Below are 27,841 nucleotides of genomic sequence, written 5' to 3' on the forward strand. Positions count from 1 at the left end.
CACTCAAGGTAAGAGGATTATCCAAGAGCATGAATATTAAGAGGATGGGATTAGTGGGGGCCATCTCAGAGGCTGCCTACCACAAACCTATACAGAAAAGTACACAAATATTAATCTTCATGAATCATCACTGTATGGACACAACTGTGTAAACCGTCATATAAATCAGGATACAGAGCATTAGTAGCACTTCAAAAGGCCCCCTCATTCCTGCAACCAGTTAATCTCCACTCCCTTCCCAAAGGTGACTACTATCCTGAATTCTGACAGAGTATATTTTTACCTTTTTTTGAATTTTACAAAAATGAAATCTTACTATATGCACTCATGTCCAGTTTCCTACAATCATTATGTTTGTGAGATTTAACCATGTTTTTTGAACATTACAGTACATTAATTTATAATACTGTATCGTTTTTCCACTGAATTAATATATCACAATGTATTTATTCCGATGGGCACTGTTCTTCTCCCACCCCCTTTTTTTAGCTATCATCAACAGTGCTATGAACATACTTTGACTCATCTTTTGGTACCCATATGTACATTTCTATTGAGTATATACTTAGGATCGAAATTACTGGGCTCTAAGGTATAGGTGCAATCAGCTTTAGTAAATACTTTTTCAAAGTGGTTGTATTAATTTATATTCCCACAGTAATGCACAAGGGTTCTATATCCTTTCAAGCCATTTAGGTAGATGTGTAGTAGCATGTCATGGTGATTTTAATTTACATTTCCTTGATGACTAATGAGGCGACTTGTTTTATACTTCCTGGACATTTAAATATCTTTTGAAGTATCTTTTCATCAATTTTCTATTATATTTTTCTTGCAGATTTTTACAAGTACTTTCTATGAATTTTTTCTTGTTTTGTAAATATCTTCTGGTCTGTGGCTTGCTTTTTCGTTCTCTTGTGAATCTGATGGAAAAAAAAGTCTTGCATTTTAATGTACTAAAGTGTATCTATCTTTTTACTTTATAGTTAATACTGTGTTCTTTTTAGGAAATCTTTACCTGCTTCAAAGTCATGAAGATTTTCTATCTTGCAGAAGTGCCATTCCTTTACCTTTACATTAAGATCTATAACTCCCCCTACCCTTTTATTTTGCTTACGGCAAGTCAGGGTCAATATTACTTTTTTTCCCACATGGATAGCTAACTAATACTATATTTATTGAAAAGACTATCTTTTCTCTACTGTACTGCAGTATCAATATCATCATAAATGAAGTAATCATTTATGTTTGGATCTGTTGCTGGACTCTATTGTGTTCCATCAGTCTATTTTACCATGCATTAATTACTGTAACTTTGTAAAGTCTTGCTATGTAGTAACATAAGTCTTCCAACATTTTTTTCTTCCAAGATTCTAATCTTGGCCTTTTGCATTCCATTAATATTGGCCTTTTGCATTCCACTTAAACATTTAAAATCAGCTTATCAATTTATACAGACACTCCATATTGGCCTTTTGCATTCTACTTAAACATTTAAAATCAGCTTATCAATTTATACAGACACTCCATATTGGGGATTTAATTGGAACTGCATTGAATATATAGATCAATTTTTAAAATACTGAGTCTTCTATCCATCAACATATATCCTTTCACTTATTTAGGTATTCATTAGTTTCTCCCAATAATGTTCTGTAGCTTTCTGTGTAGAGGTCTTGTACACCTTTCATTATTTTATTTATAGATATCTGATGTTTTTTGATGCCACTGTAAATGACACTTCTGTTTTCCATTTAATTTTTTATTTTGACTTGATTTCTAAGAAAAATTGCAAGGATAGTACAAAGAATTCCCATATATCCTTCACCTAGATTACCCAAATGTTAACATTTTACCATATTTGCTTTATCCTTTTCTTTTTAAGTATATATATAGTTTTTTCTGAATTGTCTGACAGTAAGTTGCAGTCATTGTTCACCTTTATCCCTACATACTTGAGTGGGTATTTCCTAAAAACAAGAAAATTCTCTTACATAAAGCACAAATCATCAGATTTCAGGAAATTAACATTAAATCATTATGGCTATCTATGCCTTTTTCAGATTTTGCCAACTGTCCCAATAACGTATTTTAAACTTTGATATTTAAGTGTGTTTTTCCAGGACACGTCAGCTCCAAGTCAAGTAGTTGTTTCAATCTAGTTGTGGAAGGCGCAGCTCACAGTCCATGCAGGGATAGAACCGGCAACCCTGGTGTTACGAGCATCGCGCTCTAACCAACTGAGCTATCCAGCTGCCCCCCAATAATGCATTTTATATAAAAAGAGATTCTGATCAATTTGTTGTGTTCACTTGTCATTTCTCTTTAGTCTCCTTTTATCTAGAATACTTCCTTAATCTTTCCTGGTTATTCATGACTGTGGCATCTTTGAAGAATACAGGTCAATTACATTGTTAAATATACCTCAATTTGGGTTTGTCTGCTGTTTTCTCATGAGTAGATTCACGTTATACATTTTGGTAGTACTACCACAGAAGTGATGGAGTGTTTTTCTGTGCTTCACTGTAGCAGTCTCATGATACTCATTTGTCCTATTACTGGCAATGTTAACTTTGATCACTTGGTTAAGGAGGTGTTTGTCAAGTTTCTCCACTGTAATATCCTTTTCTCCGTTTTAATAAATATTTTATGGGGATATACTTTGAGACTGTAAAAATCCTGTTATTACTCAAACTTTTACCTACTAGTTTTAGTATCCAAATACAATTACTGTTTGTATATTGACCTTATATCCAGTGAGCATGCTGCATTTGTTTACTAATTCTAATAGTTTACATTCTTTTGGATTTTCTGCACATCGTTATGTCATATTGTTTTATTTCTTCCTTTCCAACTGTTTTTCTTGCCTTATAGCGGTAGCTGGGACACATACTGTTCAACAGGAGTGGAAACGATGAGCATCCTTGTATTGCTCCCAATCTCAAGGAATAGGATTTCAGTGTTTCAACACTTAGTATTATTTTGCTGTAACATTTTATACAAATCTATTATATTCATGAAGTCCCTTCCTATTGCAAGTTTCTAAGGGTTGCTTACCCCCCAGTCATGAATGGGCTTCTAATTTTATCCTGTGCTTTTTCTGTGTCTATTGATATAGTCACATGATTTTCCTCCTTTATTCTGTTAATGTCATGAAGCAAACTGATTTTTTTCTTAATTTTTTTATTTTTGAATTACAGTTGACATTCAGTATTATTTTATATTAGTTTCAGGTGTACAGCATAGTGGTTAGACATTTATATAATTTATAAAATGATCCCCCTGGTAATAGATCTAGTACCCACCTGGCATCTTACATAGTTATTATAATAGTATTAGCTATATTCACTATGCTGTACTTTACATCCCTGTGACTATTTTGTAACTACCTGTTTGTACTTCTTAATTCCTTCACCTGGCAGTGTTGTCTCCTTTTTGATACTAGGTTGGTGCAAAAGTAATACCGGTTAAAAAGGTTAAAAACAATTGCAAAACTGCAATTACTTTTGCACCAACTTAATATTTCTAGATTCAATATACTAAGATTTGTTTAGGATTTTTACATTCATAGTCATGAGAGATACTCGTTCGTAATTGACTTTTTTTGTAATGTCCTTGTTAGATTTTCGTATCAAGGATATGTTACCTTCATTAAAGGAGTTGGGAAATGTTATTTGTCAGTTTTGGTAAGTTGTATTTTTCTAGGAATTTGTCCATTTCATCTAGGCTGTCAAAAAGTTGTTTATAATATTCTCTTCTCATCTGTTCAATGCCTGTAAGATCTATAATGATACTTCATTTTTGTCTTGTTAATTATTGGTGGGATAATGTGGCAGCTGAAAGGCAACTGAACTATGACTGACAAAATGATGTCCCAAATTTTCAAGGTTGTGTAAAAGATAAACAGAAATAGGTCGACATATATTAGACATTTTCCTAAGAGTCATTAAAGATTTTTTCTGTATTTAGAGACACTATTCCTATCTGGATATGTAACTGGTTATTTTTAAAGGATGCTCAATACATAAAAGGCTGTTACATGGTTCAAATCTGGGGCCAACTCTAAGCATCAAGGATTTGAGAATATAAAACTAATTAGAATTGTGAATCACATTTGTTGTAAGCTGGAGTTTCACGGTGTTTTCACATAGATTTTTTGTTCTTTCCTACCTATAGTTCCCTGCAAAATAAACAAGATAAGCATTTGGATCTGTATGAATGGGTTCCTTCAGGACTTTCCAGCTTGATGCACGCTGAGTCCCTGTGCCTAGCAAACTCATATTCATTTTTTTCTTTTTCAATTAGTTTCAGAAGTACAAAGCAATGTAATAGTTAGACATTTATACCCCTCACAAAGTGATAACCCCCCCGAAATCTGCTACCCCTCTGACATGGTACAGAGCTGTTACAATTCCATTGACTGTTCCCTATGACATGCTCCACATCCCTGCCCAATACGCTATACATCTGAAGCTGAAGTAGAATAATATTGAATGTCATATTCATTCTTGCTGTTATTTGAAACATCGCCAACTTTATAAGCTTTCTACTAATATTCTCCCTTCAAGCAGAATTAGGTTCTTTATGATCTGTCCTGCTACAGCATTTCATTTTATACTGACATTGGAACACTTTATATTATTGCTGGGCAAGAATTACTGTTATATTACTCACCCCCCAGACTTTGGGAACAGACACTGACTTTGGGAACAGACTTTGACTTTGGGAACGGACACTGTATCTTAATCACTTCTGAATCATCAGATATTTGATACAAAGTAGGTTAAATGCTTGTTGAATGAATAAATTATAGTGCTGAGGAGAGTACAAAGGATTTTCGTCTCCCTCAGTGTAATAGCCTACATGACCTGAGCCTCTGCTCTCTCTCTGACCTCACTGTTATCCACTCTCTCAAGCCCATGCTTCTTTAGCTACATCAGTCTCCTTGCTGTTCCTTGAAAATGCCAAGCCATACAACCTCTGCATCAAGGTCTGTGCACTTGCTGGTCCTTTTGCTTGGAATATTCTTTCCTCAAGTATCTACATGGTTCACTCTCAGTTCCTTTAGGTGTTGGCTCCCATGTCACCTTATCATGGTCGTCTTCCTCAGTTATTCTATAAAAAAAATAACACCCATTCCACCATGCACCCGTGTTCTACCTTTCTTGTCTCTCATTATTTTTTCCTATAGCACTTATTGTCACTTGACAAATACATATTATATGTATTTAGCTGTCTGTCTGCCCCAACTAAAATGTAAACTTCATCAAGGCCGGGACTTTGTTTTGTTAAATTGCTCTATTTCCAGCATCTGTAACAGTACCTGGCACATACTAGGATTAAATAAATATTTGCTGAGTGAATATAATACATTTAAAACAATTTTAATAATGCTGTGCAATCACAACAATGATTTAGTCACCAGGTGATTTAGTCCTTTCTAACTGCTACTAAAAAATACTTGTACAGAGTGAATACTAGTATATTAAAAAGACTGCTGTTCTAAGAGTTAGAATGCATTCATCTTGTTAATAAATAACTGTTTTGGATACTTGACTAGATATGTGGGTTAAGTCTGATACTAGGAACTCAAAATACAGTTAGAAGAGCTGGGTTTCAATCTCAGTTTCACCATAACCAACCCAATGACTTTGGCTAACTCATTTTTCATTTTGCCAAGTCCCGTTTCTTCTACAAAAGTACCTACATTGCCTAGATCCAAGAATTGTGAAAATCATGAGGTAATATGTGAATGCCCTTTATAAAGCCCTATACAAATGTAAAAGAATCATGTATCTATAAAATGTATTTGAGAAATTTTAGGAAATAAAGACAGGAACGTTCTAAGAAAAATCGCAAAGATCCTCATTTAAGGAAAGTTAATCAGAATCAAATATTAAAATATAAATTTGGAAATATTTTGTTTCCTTGGCCTGACAATTCTCATTGACATTAGAAGATAATTGACTAAAAGATGTAAAATCTTGTTCATAATGTATAATTTAGAAGTTATTAAAATAGATAAATTATAGCAATACTCACCCTACAGGTAAAAACTGATGTAGAATAAGATCAAGTTTTCTCTGTTCTTGCCAGAAATGTCTAAAGAGCAAAGGTATCCATGGAATGACAGCCGTGGGACGAATTATGAAGGCAAGTGCCACCAGGGAAGAGTACTTGACACTATGACAAGGAAAATGTATCGTCAAGACAACTAGAAAAGCAGTTTAGAAGTCACTACTATTTACACTGTGATACAATTTTATTTTTAAAATGAGAGCATTTTCCTTTTGATATAAACAGCTATGTGAACTTGGGGAAGTTACTTATACTTTCTGGCTCTTAATTTTTCTCATCTATAAAAAGAAGAAATATCTAACGTCTTTTCCAGCTGTACTATCATAATTCTAGTATTTTCAAATAAGCAGTTATTCTATGTCTTAATGTTGGTCTCGTTTGTGGAAAGCATACTAAATTTTAACCATACAACTTTGCAAGTTGCTTTCCTGATGGAAAAATGATCAAGTCTCTCATAAGGATATAAAAGAAAGTCACACAAAACCATTCTTTAAGGAAAAAACCAAGTGCATTTAAAGAAACATTAGGATTACTTAGGCTGTGATAGGCTTCTGAGTCCATATGATTTTGTTTTGAAACAAAGCTGCTAATTTTATCCAACTGAAAAATGCATATGTATACCTGACAAAAAGCCTATTATACAATAATTTTGAATGTCAACTATATGCAGAAATGATCTTACTTAATTTCATCCTCCCAATCACCTTGTTACATAGGAAGAATGGACACTAGCTTTTTAACTATGCTCATTCTGGCTTTCTCCTTTTCATTATATCCTAAATACTGATACTACAAGAGAATTCTTTCTAAATCAGATCTGACTATGCTGTGCCTCTCATAAGCCTGTAATGGTTCCCCAAAACCTACAGAATAAAGTTCAAATTCTGGAGAAGAGCAAAGTCAGATTCCAGCCTCATCCCTTATTCTTCTCTTCTCCTGTGCATCCTACCACACATTGCTACTCTGGACAACGTGCCTAGAATACAGTGATGCCCTTTTACAGCTTTGTGCCTTTGCTGGTTGTTCCCTTTGCTTGGTATTTGCTTCCCCCGGTTTATATATGCCCTAATCAGATCCACATATTTTCTATTTGCCCTTCTAGATCTGTTCTCCACGCTTCACCTGCTCTATGTGCAGGAAAGCTGACCTGTAATGGACTATATCAATCGCTGTCTTGCTTTCTGGCTTCTGACTGGTTTTGGATAACTGGAGGACAGAAGAGTCAAATCAGGGTATTTTACTCTCAGCTCTCTTTGCTATGGCTAAAGGCTGGCTGTGCCTCTCTCCTGTTGTAGCCCTCCTTTAAAGTTACAGCTCTGCATAGATTCCAGTAACCATTTCCTCTCCTTGCTTTGGGGCCAAGGGGTAATACAAACTTCCTGCTGTGACTATTTCTGGGGCACTATGTTATCCCCTTATTGGCTTATCTAAATACTGTCTAGACCTTTGAAATAGTCCTTTTATTAACCTCCTCAATTACCCAGTTTGAGTATATCTGTTTCCTGCTATAATGAATATATCAACTGAAAATGCGGTTCTAATAACCTCCATAAACATTGGGAGGGACGGGGGTCCACTGAATGTTACAATATGTTTATACTTAAGATTTTTCCAAAGCGTGCTTTAGAGTTTTGTAAATTAACAGTAATATATCTCACCTGTTCATAGATTTTGAACCTTCCAAAGGGTAGTAGAAAAGAGCAATTATAGTGAGAACAGTTTCCATGGTGTTTGTAAGAGTTCTGGTACAGCAATACCATGTGAACCAAGAGCATAACTGGCAAAAAAACTAAGAACAGTTATGAGCAAACATATATGGAATGGGAAATAGAAAAGCTTAGTTAGTATTATCTTCTATGGAAAATAGTATGCAAATCTAAATACTGCAAAAATCACATCAAAAGGTAAGTAACGTTAAAAGTAGGCATGCCCAAACATTGTTTTTAAGCATTTATATCAAACACAGGTCTGTGATAATACCAGATCTACATTTGTTAAAGTTAAGAAATTGATACTTTCAGGTACATTTTTATGGCATTGCATTTGATTTGAATCTCATTTCCCGCTAATAAAAGGCATAAAACAGATTCTTTAATTGGCATAGTTCACAGAGGATTGAAATTCATAACAAGATTCTTCCAATCAATATTCCTCAAATTGTCTTATATTTCTAACAAGTATTTTGACTGTTTTTATTGACCTTAGTTTAGAATGTTGCCCTATTTCTTGATGAAAAATTAGGACAACATGAAAGAGGGAAAAAAACATGACTCTCAGGGAATGTCATTAAATTTTCATTTGGAAATTAACTAAATTAGCAAACCAGTTTTTGGAAGAATATGCAAACAGACGCATCATTAAGTCGACAAAAGAAATACCTTAGACTTGTTAGTTGACGCAAGAGTGTTAAAACGTGTACTAGTTTCCTCTCTCTTCAAATATAGCCTTTAAAACGGTTTCCAATTTTTGTGGCATTAAAAGGCTTTTCCTAAACTAGAGGAATCTAGTGGTGCTACTTTGGAGGAAGGATTTCAAAGGCTTTCATTATGCCTTTGTCATTTTAGGTTGAGCCTTCAGCAGTGTATATAAGCACAAAATAGAGACGGTCTTTATCCTTAAATCAATTAGCAAGGACTCATTTGCTAAACCAGTCTGTCTTTGGTGCAAATCAACATGCTATCTGCAGAAATATGTCCTGTAAATTTTTTTTTATTAGTTTCAGGTGCACAAAACAATGTAATAGTTAGACATTTATCATTTATATTATATCCCTCACACAGTGACAAGCCCTCTCCCCACATCCACTAACCCTCTGACATCACACACAGCCATTATATTTCCACTGTCTCTATTCCTAATGCTGTAATCCGCTTCTAGTAACCATATACATATATATATATATAAAATTATAGTTGATATTCATTATTCTTCAGCTTAAGTGATCAGGCATCTACATCATCCCTGAGGTGGTTTCCCTAATGAGACAAGTGTCCATCGGATACCCTACAAAATCTTTACAATATTATTGATTATATTCCCCAAATTGACTTTCGTATCCCTGTGGCAATCTTGTGGTTACCAACTGTGCTTTCTAAACCCCTCACCTTCCCCCTTATCCCCACCCCACCCCCCATCTAGCAACCCTCAGTTTTTCCTCTATATCTCTGAAACTGTTTCTGATTAGTTCATTCATTTATTCTTTTCTTTAGATTCCACATATAAGTGAGATCATAAGTGTCTTTCTCGGTCTGACTATTTCACTTAACAATGGTCTCTAGGTCCATCCATATTGTTGCAAATGGTAAGATTTCCTTCTTTTTTATGGCTGCATAATACTCATTGTATGAATGTACCACAATTTCTTAATCAAATCATCTACCGATGGGCATTTCGGTTGTTTCCATGTCTTGGCTATTGTGTATAGTGCTGCAATAAACATAGGGGTGCATACATTTTTTTTGAATTAGTTTTTGGATTTCTCTGGATACCTAGGAGTGGAATTCCTGGGTCACAAGGTAGTTTCATTTTCAGTTTTTTGAGATACCTCCATACTGTTTTCCATAGTGGCTGCACCAATCTGCAATCCAATCAACAGTACACAAGGGTTCCCTTTTCTCCACATCCTCGCCAGCACTTGTTTGTTGATTTATTGATGATAGCCATTTTGACTGGGGTGAGGTGGTATCTCATTGTTTTTTTTATTTGCATTTCTCTAATGATTAGTGAGGTTGAGCATTTTTTCATATGTCTGCGATCTGTATGTCCTTTTTAGAAAAATGTCTCTTCATGTCCTCTGCCCATTTTTTAATTGGATTGTTTGGTTTTTTTGGAGTTGAATTGAGTGAATTTTTGAATAAATTTGGGATATTGTCCCCTTATCAGATATATCATTGGCAAATATTTTCTCCCATTCGGTAGGATCCCTTTTTGTTTTATTGATGGTTTCCTTTGCTGTGAAAAAACTTTTTAGTTTGATGTAATCCCACATGTTTATTTTTTTCTCTTACTTCCCTTGCCCGAGGGGATATATCAGTAAAAATCTTACTCCGGGTAATGTCTGTGAAGTTTTTTCCTATATTTTCTTCTAGGAATTTTATGGTTTCAGATCTTACATTTAAGTCTTTAATCCATTTTGAATTTATTCTTGTATACGGTGTAAGGAGGTGGTCCAGCTTCATTTTTTTGCATGTCTGTCCAGGTTTCCCAGCACCATTTATTGAATAGACTGTCTTTACCCCACTGTAGATTCTTGCTTCCATTGTCGTAGATTAAATGACCATATAGGCATGAATTTATTTCTGGGCTCTCTATTCTGTTCCATTGATCTATGTGTCTGTTTTTATGCCAGTACCACACTGTTTTGATTACTGAAGGTCTTGTAGTATAATTTGATGTCAGGTATTGTTATACCTCCCACTTTGTTCTTATCGCTCAAGGTTGCCGAGGCTATCCAGGGTCTTTTATGGTTCCATATAAATTTTAGGATTATATGTTCTATTTCTGTGAAAAATGTCCTTGGTAGTTTGATAGGAATTGCGTTGAATCTGTATATTGCCTTAGGCAGTATGGCCATTTTAACTATGTTAATTCTTGAGCATGGTATGTGTTTCCATCTATTTGTATCCTCTTTAATTTCTCTCTTCAGTATCTTATAATTTTCTGAGTACAAATCTTTTACTTCTTTGGTTAAATTTATTCCTAGGTATTTTATAGTTTTTGTAGCAATTGTAAATGGGATTGTTTTCTTAATTTCTCCTTCTGATATTTTATTATTGGTATATACAAATGCAACTGATTTCTGAATATTAATTTTGTATCCTGCTACTTTACTAAATTCATTTATCAGTTCTAATTGTTTTTTGGTGGAGTCTTTAGGGTTCTCTCTATATAGTATCATGTTATCTGCATATAATGACTATTTTACTTCCTCTTTACCAATTTGGATGCCTTTTATTTCTTTTTCTTGTCTGATAGCTGTAGCTAGAACTTCCAGCACTATGTTGAATAGAAGTGGAGAAAGTGGGCAACCTTGCCTTGTTCCTGATCTTAAGGGAAATGGTTTTAGCTTTACCCCATTGAGTATGATGTTAGCTGTGGGTTTATCATATATGGCCTTTATTATGTTGAGATATGGTCCCTCTATTCCCCCTTTCTAAAGTTTTTATCATAAATGGCTGCTGGATTTTGTCAAATGCTTTTTCTGCATCTATTGATATGATCATATGAGTTTTATGTTTCATTTTGTTAATGTGGTGTATCACATTAATTGATTTGCGGATGTTGAACCACCCTTGCATACCAGGAATGAATCCCACTTGATCGTGTGTGATCTTTTTAATGTATTGCTAAATTCTGTTCGCTAATATTTTGTTGAGGATTTTTGCATCTATGTTCATTAGAGATATCGACCTGTAGTTTTCTTTTTTTGTAGTGTCTTTGTCTGATTTTAGGGTCAGTGTGATAGTGGCCTCGTAAAAAGTGTTTGGGAGCCTTCCCTCCTTCTGGATTTTTTGGAAGAGCTTTAAGAGAATAGGTGATAATTCTTTTTTGAATGTTTTGTATGTCCTGTAAATTTTTAGTAAATTGTTAATATTTATTAATTACAGTGAATTACATTCCATAAATGTGTTGGTAAATTGGTTACTTGGAATTTGGAACATATTTCCAATAGAAACAATATAAAAAAGGTAGTAGGATTTCTAAGCTGGCTCAAATAAGCTTTCTTAATTTAGGAAAGAGTCAAAGTGAAGTAACAACAGTACTACAGCATCCAGTCACTCTTCAGGATATGGTTTAAATGGGAAACCACTCAAGATTTGATGGGTGATCAGGAATCTTTCTCCCCACTGTGAAATAAGCCAAATGATAAAAGACAGTCTTCTACACCACATTCTCTCCCTTACAGAGTCCAGCTATTTCAAATATTCTAGCCAGAGGTGAAAGAGTGCTTCAGTGAAAAGGTATTTCTCAGGCTGAGTCTCACGAAGCTGGAGAAATAGTGAACACGGTTGTGAACAGCTAAGGTGATTTGTGAGATAGGCAATGATTTAGAACTATTCCTACTGAATTTTATGGAAAGTTAGGCAAGGTCTCTGACAGTTCTGAGGAGTGAAGGTGCTTCCAAAGGCTGTCTCCTAGTGTCAAGCCCCTCGCAGGACTTGACATCTGTGGCTTCTATGCCCAGGGCTCAATCAGGAGAGAGATGGTGCACACCACTTGCATTTTACTGTTCTTAATTATAGAATACTTCTATAAAGTTACATGAATTATCTCCTGAAACTGTTTTGGGAATTAATATTCCATGCGCTACATGCTCATAGGAATTAAGTAACTGGAATACAGTTTCTAAAGTGTTTAGGACTTACCACCCATCTTGCCACTTGCTGATTTTCTAGTTGCTTCATTAATGAGTAAAGCCTCAAGTCAGCTATAGCAGACAGAAATGCTTGGGCAAGTCTAGGAATCCAAATCTTCATTAGTTAAAAAAAAAAAAAAAGACGTTAAAACATTTGTTGATTCAAACTGAATTATACCATAAGAAATCAACAAGCTGATCCAACTATCAATTGAAAGCCATTCTTAGTACAAAAATAGATATAATATATTATTCTAGTCTTCTGCAAAACACCTGTATTTCTACAAAAATTACATTAATTTTTCATGGAACTACCCAAGGTAGTTTTACCATTACCGTATTATCATATATATATATGTATACACACACACACACACACACACACACACACACACTTATAACACTACTAATTTTAATAGCCAGCAAACCATTTCATTGTGTAAAGGTTCTATTTTAGAAGCACTATTTAGTTATTTTTAGTTCTATTTAGTTATTTTCATTAGCATAACAGTAGGTAATTCAAAATTAAAACTTACAGTATTGTGTGCTTGGTATCATACTAAATACATACTTTATATATATATCAGCTCATTTAGTCCTCCACACATTCCTATGAAATAGATACTGTTTTATAAATGAGGAAACTGAGGTACAGAAACGTTAAGTAATTTTCCCAAGGCTGCACAGCTAGTTAGTGTAAAGACAGGATTCAAATCTGGGTCTGCTTGACTCTAGAGCCTGTGTTCCTAACTGCTCAGTTACATTGCTTTCCCAGCCTTCGATATAGATAATAATATAAGTTACTTTTTTTTTAAAGCACAAGTATTCCCCATTTCTCAAAGCATGGTATTCAGATGACATTAAAGAGTACATTTAAGAGTAAACCTTTAAAAAAGTAAAGAGTAAATATAACTTACAGTTAGTAATTCTAATGCTATACATTAGCATCTTTGAGTTTAAAAAATGTGTCATAGTTATCATTAACAAAATAACACTTGCTGGTACAGCACAATTTAATGTTGTTTTGTTCAAAAGATGTCTTTCTAAAAACATGTAAATTTTTGTGTGTTGTTGGGTCAAACTATTTACATTATAATTAGGGCTGCTTAAGTTTCAGTTGTCAGTGGCTTCTAACACTTTAGCTTTATGTTCCTTTTCTTTGTCAATAATCTGTAAATACATGTTTAAACCCCAGAACTTAAGTGTCTCTCTGGCTTAAAAAAAACCCTCTGGATTTGGACTGCCTTTGGAATTCTGGGGCACTTCCCTAACAGAAAATGAGGACGGCCCAAAGTTCTGAGTACAAGTTGGTGATAGCTTAAAGTATCTCGACAGTGAGGTTAGAGAAACTTTGGCACCGTTAGTTCTTCCTTTGTACCCTCTCCTGGCAAATGACCCCAGAAATTCATGATCCAGGAATTACAACCCTACTTACTACTGATGCCTAATTACAACATAGCAGAAATGATTGTGCATATCATTAAATTTTTGTCAAATTAATTTTTTCTAAGTTTTAATTTCAACACTAAATCCTGAGTGAGTTTATATGTAGTCTTCATAAGCTCATATAACATGGTCTTCTGCTCACAAGTTAAAAAAACAAGAGATAACGTTGCTCTCAAATGATTCCTAATGAAGGATGTTTATTCCTAAAGTCCAAGTAATTAGTATGTAATACAGTCATTCTGAAAATCTTAACAAGGTTGCTCCCAGCAGGACACTTTCATGCTTGGTCTTGTGTTTTAGCACATATTGAAGAGTTACCCATCACAGTACGTCTTTGGAAAGTTGGACTTCCCAGATGTGGTCAGAGTTTTGCTTTTTAAAAACAAACTTCACAAAACCTACAATATTGTTTAGTTAATATACATTAAGCTTTTAAAAAACCTATTTTTAAAAACTTTTGATTTATTTAAACTTACCAGCAACTGAACACTATCTTTCCCCAAAAGATGCAGAATCTTGTAAATGCTTGCAAAGATTAAGGGGTAAGTGTAACCCCTCAATCTTTCTGTCCATTCCCAGGTCAAATAACCATAATTAATAATATTAAGGACTGTTAAATAGCATTAAAACAAAACCTACTTTGATTTCCATTGATAAAACGATTTTTTGACAAAGCAGCTTAAAAACACAGCATTTTATACTGGATATTTAAATGAAAAATGCAATTGGCCAATTAAACTCTTAACTTCTTCAAGGTAGGAACGTGTTTTTTACATCATCTATATGCTCCACAGTCTTGAGCATTGTGGGAATATGTGCTACAGGTTAAGTCAAGTACATTAACATCAAAGAAAGATGAAGAAGGAATATTAGCAAAAAATAATGGCAGACTTTGATAGGTTAAAATAATTTGGAGAAAATATGGAATATTGAAAATGTGTAATAGAAACTGACACAATTCCTAAGATGAATACACATTCCTAGTCTGGAAAATAAATTACAAAGGATATTTGAAAACCATATGATGTGCAACTTCAAGAGACTGCCAGTACTCATCTGGAACAAAACTGGTCTGGACTAAAAAGCAATTACATGTTCGTAATGCTACGGTAAATAAGACCAGATAAATGTTTTCACCAAGAAGATCTGAAAAACAAAACAGGTAATTGTGGCACAAAAGTCATAGAAGTTCTGCTTGTAGAACTAGAATCTGCTGCTCTGGTTGACCCTTGCTCAGGCTCTGTTAAGGCACAATAGTGAGCTCTGGCCCCTCCACACTACTCTCAAAGTAGACCTGGGTTAAGAGAACCTCACCACTGGGTGATTACCACTCCTTTCATTTAAGTAGTCTTTCTTGCAACTTATTGTTTAAAGAGAATCTTAAGATAAATGTCGAAAAAGAGATAGGGTTAACTAAGGTCTTAGGTGGATTAAGTTATCCTATATATCTATATATCTAATGAAAGAATCCAGCTAACAAATTACTAACTTAGGAAGCACTCTTTGTCAAACAGTGGCATATAAAATGGCACTCTGTACATTTTTAAATAACATTCATTGATTTTTAATGCTATATGGTAGATATCAGCCCATTTTACACGAGGAAAAGGTTCAGAAGTGAAGTTGCTTTGTCCAAAGTCCAAAAGGTTGTAAATGACTAAACAGAATTCAAAATCATGGCTGTCTGTTGACTCCAAAGCCATGCTCTTAACCACAGATGGACAGACAGTCTGTAGGCTGAATACAGAGTATTTTTTTAAATCTGAATTTAATTACCAATATTTACAAAATCAAGTTTTACATTAAAATCTGTACTGTAGCATTTCAAAACTAAGATCTGGTAACACAGAGCTCAATTGGCAACATCTAACTGGTACTGAAATATAGGGTGCTTTAACTCATTTAAGCCTTGCCTGTCTGGCTTCCTGAGTATTTGAGTTTGCAATCTGCTTCTGATCCGCACTGATCATCCTGGGTTCCTGCCACTCTCCTTCCTTATGAAACACATTTTAAATGTCTCTCAGACAATTGGTACATTCAACACAACCGACATGCCCCATCTGAACTTTCATCTTCCAGAAACACAAAAGAAACCTCCCAAATGGACTCTATATGCTGTCAGAAAACCTTGGTCCGTTTAGTCTGTGGACTCGGGCATTAGACACACTAGTCAGAATTGGCTTTTGAACTGATCTTGAATACCTAAAAGTTCAACTGTACGTCAGTTGAAACTACGGTAATTTACTGTTACTATCCTTTACCCTGCCGGGATCGAACTTCTAACAAGGGATGGGTTAGGTGAAGAAAGCGAGAGCTCCAAGCCAGCTGCCTTTCCTCCCCTACCCTCCCAGTCCCCATCCTCCCACTCTCACTTTTGATTTAGCAAAAAGGTTTTCCCCTTTCTTGGTCTCAGGTTTCCAGAGGGGTAACTAGGCATTATTTTCATACCGCCTACACCGTTCTTGGCACATAAAAGGCTTACAGTCAGTATTTACTGAATGAATGAGGAGTCCACCTTTATATCAAATATCACCATCACCACCTCCCCTACCTCCGCCACAGGTTAAAGTCCCACTTGCTGGTGTGATTCTTCCCCTGTCAGCATCACATCGGGACCAAAGTGAAGGCAGTGGGGGCAAAAGAAACGGAGGAGTCAGATCTGGTCCCAATCTAGGAATCAGCCCCTCCCTAGCTGCTAAATCTTGGGTAACTCCTGGCCGGGGTGCTCCCTCCCGCTCTAAAACGGAAATGGCCATATCATTCCTACTCCACAAGGCTGCCGGGAGGGCGGCATGAAATAATGCAGAATACAGTGCTTTGCAAGCGGCAGGGATCGCTTGAGAATTCAGTCTCCAGCGCGCCGCGCCTTCTTGGCAACCCCACCCAGCAGATGGAGCCCTCGCTAGAGTCCGCGACTTCCCGCCACCGCCCCTCCCTTAGGGGGTCCCCTCCCCTGGGGGTTCCCCACCCCCTCACTCACCTCCGCGACGCCCGCTGCTTTTCTCCGGGCTGCGGTACAAGGCCGACTTTCTCTTTCGCAGCTTCATCTTGTCGTGGGAGCGGTCCTGGAGACCGCGGAAAAAGAGGCTGCCGTCGCCCGGCTCTCGCTCCATGCTGCATCTGCTCGGACGGCCGCGGAGCAGCCCGGGCCACCCCCTTCCTCCGCAGACCGAGGCTGTAAAGTAGCGCGCGCTGCTCTTGGGCTCGCTAAGTTTGGCCTCTGCGAGCAGCCGTCAGGGGCAGGCGCGGAGGGAGCCGGGAAAGGGCGAGTGTTTCGCCAAATCCCTGCGGTGGTGGTCTCTCTGTGGAGTGCTTCAGGTTTGGTCCGCGCCACTAAACTTTGCGACCGGCTTGCCTGCACTTTTCCTAAGGCTTTTCCTTCACTTGGGATTGCTGCCGCCTTTGGTTCTGGGGCTCTGCGCGGGGGTCCGGAAACTGCTGGAGGGAACCGGCGCTCACCTTTTCGGGGACAGGTGGAGGCGGTGTCAGTAACTTGGAGTGAGAGCTGAACTGTTGCGGGAGTCTGAATGGTAATGATAATAGTAGGGGCATACCTCATTTCATTGCGCTTTGCTTTATTGCGCTTCGCAGATATTGCGTTTTTTTACAAGTTGAAGGTTTCTGGCAACCCTGCGTGGAGCAGATCTGTCGGCGCCATTTTTTTGCAACAGCGTTTGCTCATTTCGTGTCTCTGTGTCCCGTTTTGGTAACTCTCGTAATATTTGGAACTTTTTCATTATTGTTCTATTTGTCATTGTGATCTGTGGTCAGTGATCTTCAATGTTACTATTATAATTGTTTTGGAGCAGCACAAACTGAGCCCTTATGACCCGGCGAATTTAATTGATCAATGTGTGTGTTCTGACTGCTCCACTGACTGGCCCTTCCTCATCTCTCTGTCTCTCTCCTTGGGCCTCCCTATTCCCTGACACAACAATATTGAAATTGGGCTATTTAATAACCCTACGATGGCATCTAAGTGTTCAAGTGAAAGGAAGAGTCGCACATCTCTCACTTTAAATCAAAAGCTAGAAATGATTAAGCTTAGTGAGGAAGGCTTATCGAAAGCTGCCATAGGCCGAAAACTAGGCCTCCTGCGCCAAACAGTTAGCCAAGTTGTGAATGCAAAGGAAAAGTTCTTGAAGGAAATTGAAAGTGCTACTCCACTGAATACACGTATGATAAGAAAGCGAAACAGCCTTATTGCTGATATGGAGAAAGTTTTAGTGGTCTGGATAGAAGATCAGACCAGCCACAACATTCCCTTAAGCCAAAGCCTAATCCAGAGCAAGGCCCTAACTCTCTTCAATTCTATGAAGGCTGAGAGAGGGGAGGAAGCTGCAGAAGAAAAGTTTGAAGCTAGCAGAGGATGGTTCATGAGGTTTAAGGAAAGAAGCCGGCTCCGTAATGTAAAAGCGCAAGGTGAAGCAGCAAGTGTTTTAACAGATGAGGAGCTGCTGCTTATGGATGAGCAAAGAAAGTGGTTTCTTGAGATGGAACCTACTCCGGCTGAAGATGCTGTGAAAATTGTTGAAATGACAACAAAGGATTTAGAATATTACATAAACTTAGTTGATAAAGCAGCAGCAGGGTTTGAGAGGATTGATTCAAACTTTGAAAGAAGTTCTACTGTGGGCAGAATGCTATCAAACAGCATCGCGTGCTACAGAGAAATCGTTCGTGAAAGGAAGAGCCAACCCATGCGGCAGACCTCGTTGTTGTCTCATTTCAAGAAATTGCTGCAGCCACCCCAGGCTTCAGCAACCACCACCGTAGTCAGTCAGCAGCCATCAACATCCAAGCAAGAACCTCCACCAGCAAAAAAATTACGACTCACCGAAGGCTCAGATGATGGTTAGCATTTTTTAGCAATAAAGTATTTTTTAACTAAGGTATGTACATATTTCTAAAGAAATAATACTATTGCACACTTAGTAGACTACAGTGTACTGTAAACATAACTTTTCTATGCACTGGGAAACCAAAAAAAATTGTGTGAGTTGCGTTATTGCAATCTTTATTGTGGTGGACTGGAACTGAACCTGCGATATCTCTGAGGTCTGCCTGTAGTGATAATTATAAAGATGTTTGTGTAACATTTCACTGTTTGAGTGTCACAATAACTACTTGTTGAAGGAGGTAGACAGGGTAGGGATGATTTAGCCTGTTTTACAGATGTGTAAAATGAGGTTCAAAAAAGGTTAAATGACTTGGTGAGGGTCACTTAGCCAGCTAGTGGCACAAGGATAACCTCCTTCCCATTTCAGTGTGGTTTAATTGACGATTTCCCAAGGAGCTGACTTGCAAATGGCTCTTTTTTTTTCTTTTTTTCTTTTTAACACCGAGAGGACTTGATCCAAAGCATGCTGAATGAAGTTGTCATTTATGTAGTTAACTGCAGAATCCAGGAGAAAACAGGGTTTTCTTTCCCAAATTAGTTTAAACTACATTTCAGCAATATTAAGGGCAAGCTAGTTTCTAGTATTAGTTCTACCACTAATGATTTTTGTTACCTTCAGGGTTGGTCCAGGAGGCTATGAAATATTGGTATAATAAGGTATAATAATGAAAACATGTAAATCCTTTGCTCTGCTTTCCGCATTCATAAACATCTACCTAGTTTCTCCAGAAAGTAAGATGTTGACAAGGAGTATAACTTTCCAGAAGTACTAGAGTCTTAATTCCTCTATTGTTAGAAGTAAAACCAGCCAAATCTGTTACACTTTTGTCAAAAATAGATGGCAAATGATTTAAATATAAAATCTACTTGTACCTACTAAAGCATCGAAGGGAACTCATAAAATCTTATAGCCTCTTTAAAAAAATTATTGTGTTTGATCATATTGCCAAAATATATAAAATAGTAAAGAAGGGCTAATAATGAAAAGTAACATTTCTCTTTCTCCTACTTCCAGATCGGATTGGCAATCACTTTCAACTTTTTGGGGGGACTGTTTATTTTAGTAGTTACCTTTAAAGGCATAAAGAGTATACCTCCCCCTGCCCTACTTTTGCCATTTTTTAAATTATCCATTTAAAACCATTGAGAACACTCTGTGATAGGATTTAGCTTTGTCTTACACCAACCCCTAACCTTAATTTCCCATACTGCTTAAATATAGCGGGGGTGCCAAAAAAATGTACGCAAGTGGACGCACTTTGGTCAACGTTGCTCAAGCAGTAGTTCGCCGTATTCAAAAGTGTCTGGACGCTGATAGTAACCACTTTAAGCACCTCTTGTAATTGCAGAAGTCAAATGTGACTTGTATTCATCTTTTGTTATCGGAATATATTATTACAATTTTAATAGTTTTTCCTTTTCTTAAAATGTGTATACATTTTTTTGGCGCCCTCTGTATATATTCCTATTTTAGTTAAATCAATAAGTAATATTTACTTATTATGACAAAAGCATGGTTCACGCTGGAGCGAAGTAGTGACAGGAAATCTTTAAAAAGGACCATATGCTAACTTATTGCTTTGCTTTCTATTTTCTTTGTACACAGACCTGAAGAGATTTCCTGAGTGGAGTGTAATTTTTCAAAACCACCTTTGCACCGTGCGGCATTCGTTGAAAACATGTTTAGGAGATTGACTTTTCCACAACTTCTTTTAGCTAGCGTCCTTGGAATTGCTGGAGGAATATATATTTATCAACCGATATTTGAACAGTATTCCAGAGATCAGAAGGAATTAAAAGAAAAGTTGAAATTGGCACAGGAATCAGAAGAGAAGAAAAGTTAATACTACACAGAGTTGAACTATAATTGCTTAAAGTTCCATTGAAATTATACATTGACTATAAATAGTCTACTAAAAACTTCTCAGATATATTTTAAACATAAATAAATCATAAATGATGATTTTTAAAACTAGCATTGTCAGTCGTAATGTTTACTGTACTTTTATTTGTCATTTTATGTCTTTTCACCAGGACAGATTAGTAATTTCCTTTTAAGCAAAAATGAATGTCTTAAGGAATATTTTGTTTCCTGGTCAAGGTTTATTTTTCTGGGAATGCAGCATATACAGTATCATGGGGTGACAATCTAGACTGCATTTATAAAATAGTTGGGAATGGTGTTTACAGTAGTGTTTGTAAGTGAAGAGAACCAAGTTAACCACCTCAGGCAGAATGTTCTTCAATTAGCCTATAGTTAGTCTGTCTAGTTTAATATACTTCAGCAGTCTTTCCACCCCAGCCCTTTCTAATCCCAGGCACAATGGAGGAAATTGAGACCTGGGGAGGCTCAGATCAAATGAGGTTTTAGAGAAGGCATATAGAGTTATATATGGTGGCAAATGTGACGCAGATCTGTTTAACCCACTAAGCAAATTTGCATTAATAATGATTAGGGAGGAGTTAATTTGTTATGAAGCTATTATTCCTATAGTTAAAAGGTTTTTTGCAATTGCTAAGAACTAATACTGCTTTTTAACCTAACAGTCTTAAACTTGTATTTTCAGTGAGAAATACAAATGTAATAACATATATACAAAGTACTTTTTAAAAAATAAACTCATTTTATTGATTTTTTTCTTGAAAATAATTATATTAAAATAATTATATATATAAATTCATTTTTAACAAACTAAGCTGTCTATGTTGAATGGACAGCATGAGTAATTAAAAAGAGAAAATTATGAAAGTCGTGCATGTTCCTTAAAAAACTGAAACAATACCAAAATGAACAAAGTGAAAATTATGTATACATTGGTTTAATCAATACATTTAACAGTTTAGTGAGCTTTTGAGGCTGTTTTTTTTCAGTGCACTTAAAAAAATATATAAAAATTTTAATTAATGTACTGAGTGTCAACTATGTGATAGTCTTAGTTTTCCTTGGCTACAGGTAGACTGGTCTGTTCTATGTGTCTCCTCATTGTGGGACCCAGGCTCAAGGAGCAGCCCCTATCTAAGATATGACAGTATAGGACTGAGAGAAACAGGAGACATGAAATTATAAACTTTTTCTCAATTGTGGTAGAGGTCATGTCTTCTTACATTCTGTTTTTTTAAAAGCACGTGAAGCCGAAAATCAAGGGCAGGAACAGACTCTTCCCACAGGATGCACAGTCAAGCCTCATGACAATGGACGAGAATACATAATTCTGTTATATCCAAGGAATAATAATCCCTCTATCTAACATCAGGTTACATTGAATTGCTTTTGATCCTTCTTTTAAGGATGCATTGGTCAGTTTAGTAGTTACACACCAGGTGCCAAAGGATAAATTGATTTTTTTCCCCGGTAAAGATTCTGCAACCATTCAAATCAAAGCCACAGTGAGATAGCACTTCACGTACACTAGGATGACGATAATCAAAAGACAAAATAAATGTTGACTACTGGTGGGAATGTAAAACAGTGCACCTGCTATGGAACAGTTTGGCTGTTCCTAAAAAAGTAAACATTGTATTACCATATGACCTAGCAATTCTAATACACCCAAGAAAAGTAAAGACGTCTACACAAAAATTTGCACAGTAATGTTTATAGCATCATTATCATAGCCAAAAAATGGAAACAACTCAAATGTCTTATCAGTTGATGAATGGATAAATTGTGGTATAGCCACACAATGGAGTATTAGCCATAACGAGAAATGAAATACATATTACAACATGAACAAACTTTGACAACATAAAAGAAGCTGGGCATAAAAGGACACATACTGTATAATTGCATTTGTGTGACGTCCAGAACAGGCAAAATCTTAGGCACAAAGTAGATTAGTGACTGCCAGGGACGGGTGAAGACGGGGTAGGGAGTGACTGCTAATGGATATAGGGTCTCTTTAGGGTGATGAAAATGTTCTAGAACTAGATAGGGGTGATCATAAACTTTTTGAATATATTAAAAACCACTGAGTTGCACACTTTAAAATGGTACCATGAATCTATTAGCCATCACCACAGATCCCTATGGGTCCAGACACCCTGGTTATACTCCACTTTTGCTTCCCATTATAATAGTTCTATCCTGCCACTTGTCCTTGGCCATTCAGGAATTCTTTTATTTCTAATTAATTCTAGGAGCCCTGTTGCAGTAGCATCTTCTGTCAATTTCAGCCTATAAAGGACAACCACCATAGAGCTTTTCGAAGGTGTCTGTGGCCTCACCGGTGCATTTATCCTCACCAGTGCCTCAGTTAAAGGAATATTATCAGGGCTTTCCAGGTAATGGTCAGGGGGTGGTTTCTCCCGTCTCAAATTACAAATTTCTCCAGTTACAAATCCATTCCAGCCCCAAGATCAGGAAGGCAGGACGGGGAGTAAAAGAGAGGGAAAGCTAAGACAATGATAGATTTTCAAGTGGGCCACTAGATTTGATCCTGTGGCATTTTTTGAAGAAACTTTTAAATGTTTGTTAAAAATATTATCTTGAATTAATTTTGAACAGAGAAAAAGTGCAAAAATAATTTAAATTTTTTTCATGTACCTGCTATCCAGATTCTACAAATGTTAACATTTTACCACATTTGCTTTAATCTCTTTCCTCTTTCCATGGTCTGTATATACACAGACACACGCATTATTTTTCTAAACCCATTGAGAATAAGTTGCCCACATGATGCCCTTTACCCCTAAATAGTTCAGTGTGAAAGTCCCCAAAACAAGGATATTCTTTCATAATTACATTATGATGATCAAGATCAGAAAGTTAAGATTGATATTATTATCTAATCTTAGATTTTATCCAAATTCTAACAAGTCCCATTAAATATGCTTTAGAGCAAAAGACAGTTTCTTTTCTGGTCTGAAAACTAATCCAAGATCATACTTGAATTTAGTTGTCATGTCTCTGGTTTCATTTATGCTGGAGCAGTTCCTCAGTCATTGCCTTTCATGACCTTGACTTTTTTTTTTTTTTAATGAGAACAAATCCACTTTATTTACTTTTCAGTAAGTTTAAATCCTGGAGGGGTACAGCATTACACGGATGCTGTGTCCTATGGGCTTATCAGGAAGGTTGCTTTGGAATTTGGCATGAACCATGCCACTGTTTCCATGAGCGCAAGTTCCCTTTCCCCAGATTACTCTGGTTTTGTTTGGTTTGCCACCAGGAGTCACGGTGTTGTTCTTTGCCTTGTACACATAAGCACATCTCTTGCCTAGATAGAATTCAGTTTCATCTCGAGCATAAACACCTTCAGTTTTAAGAAGAGATGTGTGCTCTCTCTGGTTCCGGAGACCCGCTTATAACCAGCAAAAATGGCTTTGGACCACAGCCTTCCAGACACATTTGTCATTTTAGAAGTCCTGTTCCCAGCAGGCCCCCAAAGTTCACCAGCAAGAGTTCCACTAAGCTCCATATGGCCCCAAGATGGTGGAAAAAACAACGTTGACATTTTTTAAGAATACTGGTCTATTGTTTTATAAAAATGCTCCTTAATTTGGGTTTGTATAATGCTTTCTCATGATTAGATAGATTCAGGTTCCTATTGCAGAAATTATTTGTCAGTATGAGTTACAAATTCCTATTTTATTCCAAATGTTACAATCTATTACTATCACCAGGGATGACCACATGATTTGTGGGGCCCAGGGCAAAATCAAAATGCAGGACCCTGTGTGGGGGCAAGGAAGTTAGTCTCATCATGGGCCCACCGCTCCAACCCATGGCAAATGGGCACCCCCGAGAGAGTGCAACCTCCATCCAGTACATTCTTGATTCCTGGGTGGTGGTGGAAGGAGGTCCCTGATGAGTAGCACATGGAGCATGCCAGACTAGGGCAGACCTGTCTTCCTGCCCACCCGTGGTGCCGTGGGACATAGGCCCAGCCCTGAGCCCTCCTGCCCAGGCTCCTGCCTGGGTGGAAGGTGATGGTGGAATGTGGGCCTCCCGCAGCCACGGTGACCTGGTCAGTGCTTTGGAGCAAGGCAGTGACTGCAAGGCCCAAGGGACCAGGGGTGAGGAGTGGGCAACGGCGGGAGTCAGTCAGGTGTGAGCAGGGGCTCCAAACCCCCAGCGAGCTCCACTGTGCCATCAGATTTCACTTACAAAACACAAATTTAAAAGTAAAATTAAGGCCATTTCGTGGACGCCGGATCTGTGAGAGTGCTTGTGAAGCTGGGCGGAGGGGAACGGAAGAGCCGTCCGTGGGTGTGTGGATTTGAGCCTCCGTATTTCTAACCCAAGATTTCGAAATGCATCGTGATTCCTGTCCATTGGATTGTAAAGTTTATGTAGGTAATCTTGGAAACAACGGTAACAAGACTGAATTGGAACGAGCTTTTGGCTATTATGGACCACTCTGAAGTGTGTGGGTTGCTAGAAACCCTCCCGGCTTTGCTTTTGTTGAATTTGAAGATCCCCGAGATGCAGCCGATGCTGTCCGAGAGCTAGATGGGAGACCATTATGTGGCTGCCGAGTAAGAGTGGAACTGTCGAATGGTGAAAAGAGAAGTCGAAATCGTGGTCCACCTCCCTCGTGGGGTCGTCGCCCTCGAGATGATTATCGGAGAAGGAGTCCTCCACCTCGCCGCAGATCTCCAAGACGGAGAAGCTTCTCCCGCAGTCGGAGCAGGTCCCTTTCTAGAGATAGGAGAAGAGAGAGATCACTGTCTCGGGAGAGAAATCACAAGCCGTCCCGATCCTTCTCTAGGTCTCCTAGCCGATCTAGGTCAAATGAGAGGAAACAGAAGACCAGTTTGCAAGAGGAGTGGTGTACAGGAAATGACTTCATTTGACAGGAGTATGTACAGAAAATTCAAGTTTTGTTTGAGACTTCATAAGCTTGGTGCATTTTTAAGATGTTTTAGCTGTTCACATTTGTTTATCTTGGAACAGTGACACATAAAAATGTAATTCTCTATGGTTTGAAATGAATCATATGAGGCATGTAATATCAAGAATTGTTACTTTACAATGTTCCCTTAAGCAAAATCGAATTTGCTTTTAACTTTTTAGTCTTGCAGAGACTGATAGATAATAAACCTCTCCTGCCCATCTAAAGTGTGATGTTTAATATTACGGAAACTGGCAAAAATTGAACCTAAGATCTTCCAGAGCTGGGATATAATATGCAGCTGCAGTTGAACATACAGTCTTCAAAAGCTGCTGTGAGCACAAGCCAGGTAAAAATTAAAGCTGCGTCATTACAACTAGATTTAGAGGTTAAAAAAAAAGTCCAACTAGTCTTCACACTGGGCAGAGGTTGTCCAGTTGGTGTAGAATCAAAGAAGTTTCAAGAAAGTTAGTTTACCTTGCCTTTAGGTCATAAGTTTCTTCTGTGATTGCAGTATATGAATACATAGCTCTTTGTAACATTCTTCATTTGGAAATTTGAGACTATCCAAGATACCAGTGTCATGCCAGTTTAAGGGTACATTGTAGAGCTGAACTTTGAGTTACTGTGCAAAATTTTTTTTCATGCTGTCATTTGTAATATGTTTTGTGAGAATCCTTGGGATTAAAGTTTTGGTTACAAAAAAAAAAGTAAAATTAAGACTTTCATAACTGTAGCTGCAGAGCATTAAAATTCTGATTGCAGGGCCCTGTGTAACATACAGATTGCATGACCATGAAGTCAGCCCTGACTATCACAATTTATTTTGATGTTTAAATTGTCCCAGATTTGGCTAGTGGCAGCCCCAGCTGGCTACTGTGTTCTTTTTTCTTTTTTTAAATATTTATTTCAGATACAAAAAGTAATGTTTAAATATTATCTGAAAATCGTGTTCAGTTTAACAAGTATAAAACAAGACTTCTTAAAAAAGCTTACAACGAGGAATAATATACTTTGACATTCACAATGTCCACCACAGTGGGCATTTTTGAAAAATAGTTTTGTTAACAATGTAGCTTAAGAAGAATATCTTCAGTCCTAATTAAAATAAGCAAGTCTTTAGCTGAGGAACCGTCCTCCCCTAGGATGGTTCCTATGTCCTTTCAACAAATACATGTCATTCTTTGAACACACTTACTTTCCAGCTCATCCTTTTCTCTCTCCTAGACCAACCTATGAATCAAGGAGTATTAGTTATTTTTAAAAAATAGAAACAAAATTCACATAACAAAAGAATTAACCATTGGTGGCTTGTTAGCTCAGTTGGTTACAGCGTGGTGCTAATAACACCAAGGTTGCTGGTTCAATCCCTGTATGGGCCACTGTGAGCTGCGGCCTCCTTAAAAAACAAACAAACAAAAAAAAACACTTAACCATTTTAAATTGTACAATTCCGTGGCATTTATTACATTCACAATGTCGTGAAACTATTACCTTTATCGAGTTCCATTGACATTTTTATCACCCAAAAGAAAACTCTTATGTGCAGTAAGCAGCGACTCCATGTTCCCCAGTGCCTAGCAATGAGTTTACTTTCTGTCTCTATGGATTTACCTATTCTGGATATTTGAGTTGACCTCTCAAATCCATTCTTAGCTTTATAGCCATTAAGAAAATGGGTTCTAAGTTCTAGTCCTTGCTGTGGTAATTATTAGCTGTGATCTTGGTCAGGTTGCTTAATCACTTTAAGGCTCAGTTCTCTCATCTGTAATATGGGGATAAGAATAGTACTTATTTCATAAGGCAATTGTGAGAAGTAGATGAGGTAATACATGTAAAATTCTCAGCATATAGTGTGATTCATAGTAAATGGTCAATAAATGTTAGCTATTTTCATTATAATCATTCTAGGTTCTTCATAATCCAGCCTCTGCTTACTTCTCCAGTTTTCTTTATTTTTCTGATTGCTTCCTTCTCAGTTTTTCAGCTTTGCTGAACTTCTTTCAGTTGCTCCAATATCTCTTTTGCCTCCAGGCCCTTCCTCTGCTCTTTTTTTACTAGATTCCCTTCTCTCTCACGTTCCCACCTTCTTTATCCTTCTTGCTTCGTACATCATTTTCTCTGGGAAGTCTTGATTTGGTACCATTGCTCTGTGTGTTCCATTGACACCCTTTAACTTCCCTTATCGGGGATTTTATCTCATTGCCCTGAAGTTAACTGCTTATTTGT

At 37.1% G+C, this 27,841-nt stretch overlaps 3 protein-coding genes and 1 pseudogene across 7 annotated transcripts in view; 2 read left to right on the forward strand and 2 right to left on the reverse strand.

Annotated features, from left to right (window-relative positions):
* PIGB (phosphatidylinositol glycan anchor biosynthesis class B) overlaps window positions 1-17,027 on the reverse strand; it is a 28,488-nt gene extending 11,461 nt beyond the window's left edge. Inside the window, exons 1-7 of one of the 2 annotated variants that reach the window (XM_033108088.1) lie at window positions 16,860-17,027; window positions 16,431-16,474; window positions 14,890-15,025; window positions 14,356-14,473; window positions 12,444-12,548; window positions 7,737-7,867; window positions 6,043-6,183 (exon numbers count right to left, since the gene is read on the reverse strand). In XM_033108088.1, coding sequence (XP_032963979.1) covers window positions 6,043-6,183; window positions 7,737-7,867; window positions 12,444-12,548; window positions 14,356-14,473; window positions 14,890-15,025; window positions 16,431-16,474; window positions 16,860-16,999 — 815 coding nt within the window. In that variant the 5' untranslated portion in view covers window positions 17,000-17,027. The remainder of the gene's footprint in view (window positions 1-6,042; window positions 6,184-7,736; window positions 7,868-12,443; window positions 12,549-14,355; window positions 14,474-14,889; window positions 15,026-16,430; window positions 16,475-16,859) is intronic. The other variant, XM_033108089.1, reaches the window with a different exon arrangement.
* The window catches only part of PIGBOS1 (PIGB opposite strand 1), a 33,481-nt gene extending 12,218 nt beyond the window's left edge, over window positions 1-21,263 (forward strand). Inside the window, exons 1-2 of one of the 4 annotated variants that reach the window (XM_033108095.1) lie at window positions 17,078-17,197; window positions 20,386-21,262. In XM_033108095.1, the coding sequence (XP_032963986.1) occupies window positions 20,459-20,623 (165 nt within the window). In that variant the 5' untranslated portion in view covers window positions 17,078-17,197; window positions 20,386-20,458 and the 3' untranslated portion in view covers window positions 20,624-21,262. Of the gene's footprint in view, window positions 1-17,077; window positions 17,198-17,272; window positions 17,410-18,709; window positions 18,772-20,385 lie in introns of those variants that run through there. The other 3 variants (XM_033108092.1, XM_033108094.1, XM_033108093.1) reach the window with 3 other exon arrangements.
* A 213-nt stretch (window positions 21,264-21,476) lies between these two features.
* Window positions 21,477-24,750, reverse strand: LOC117023409 (60S ribosomal protein L35a-like; annotated as a pseudogene).
* A 158-nt stretch (window positions 24,751-24,908) lies between these two features.
* LOC117023408 (serine/arginine-rich splicing factor 3-like) lies at window positions 24,909-26,311 on the forward strand. The gene is given in 1 exon segment (XM_033108090.1): window positions 24,909-26,311. A coding segment is annotated over 1 exon segment (543 nt). The 5' UTR covers window positions 24,909-25,031; the 3' UTR covers window positions 25,575-26,311.
* Window positions 26,312-27,841: the final 1,530 nt, after the last annotated feature.

Source organism: Rhinolophus ferrumequinum, chromosome 6 (assembly GCF_004115265.2).
Source record: "Rhinolophus ferrumequinum isolate MPI-CBG mRhiFer1 chromosome 6, mRhiFer1_v1.p, whole genome shotgun sequence".
Taxonomy (NCBI): domain Eukaryota; kingdom Metazoa; phylum Chordata; class Mammalia; order Chiroptera; family Rhinolophidae; genus Rhinolophus; species Rhinolophus ferrumequinum.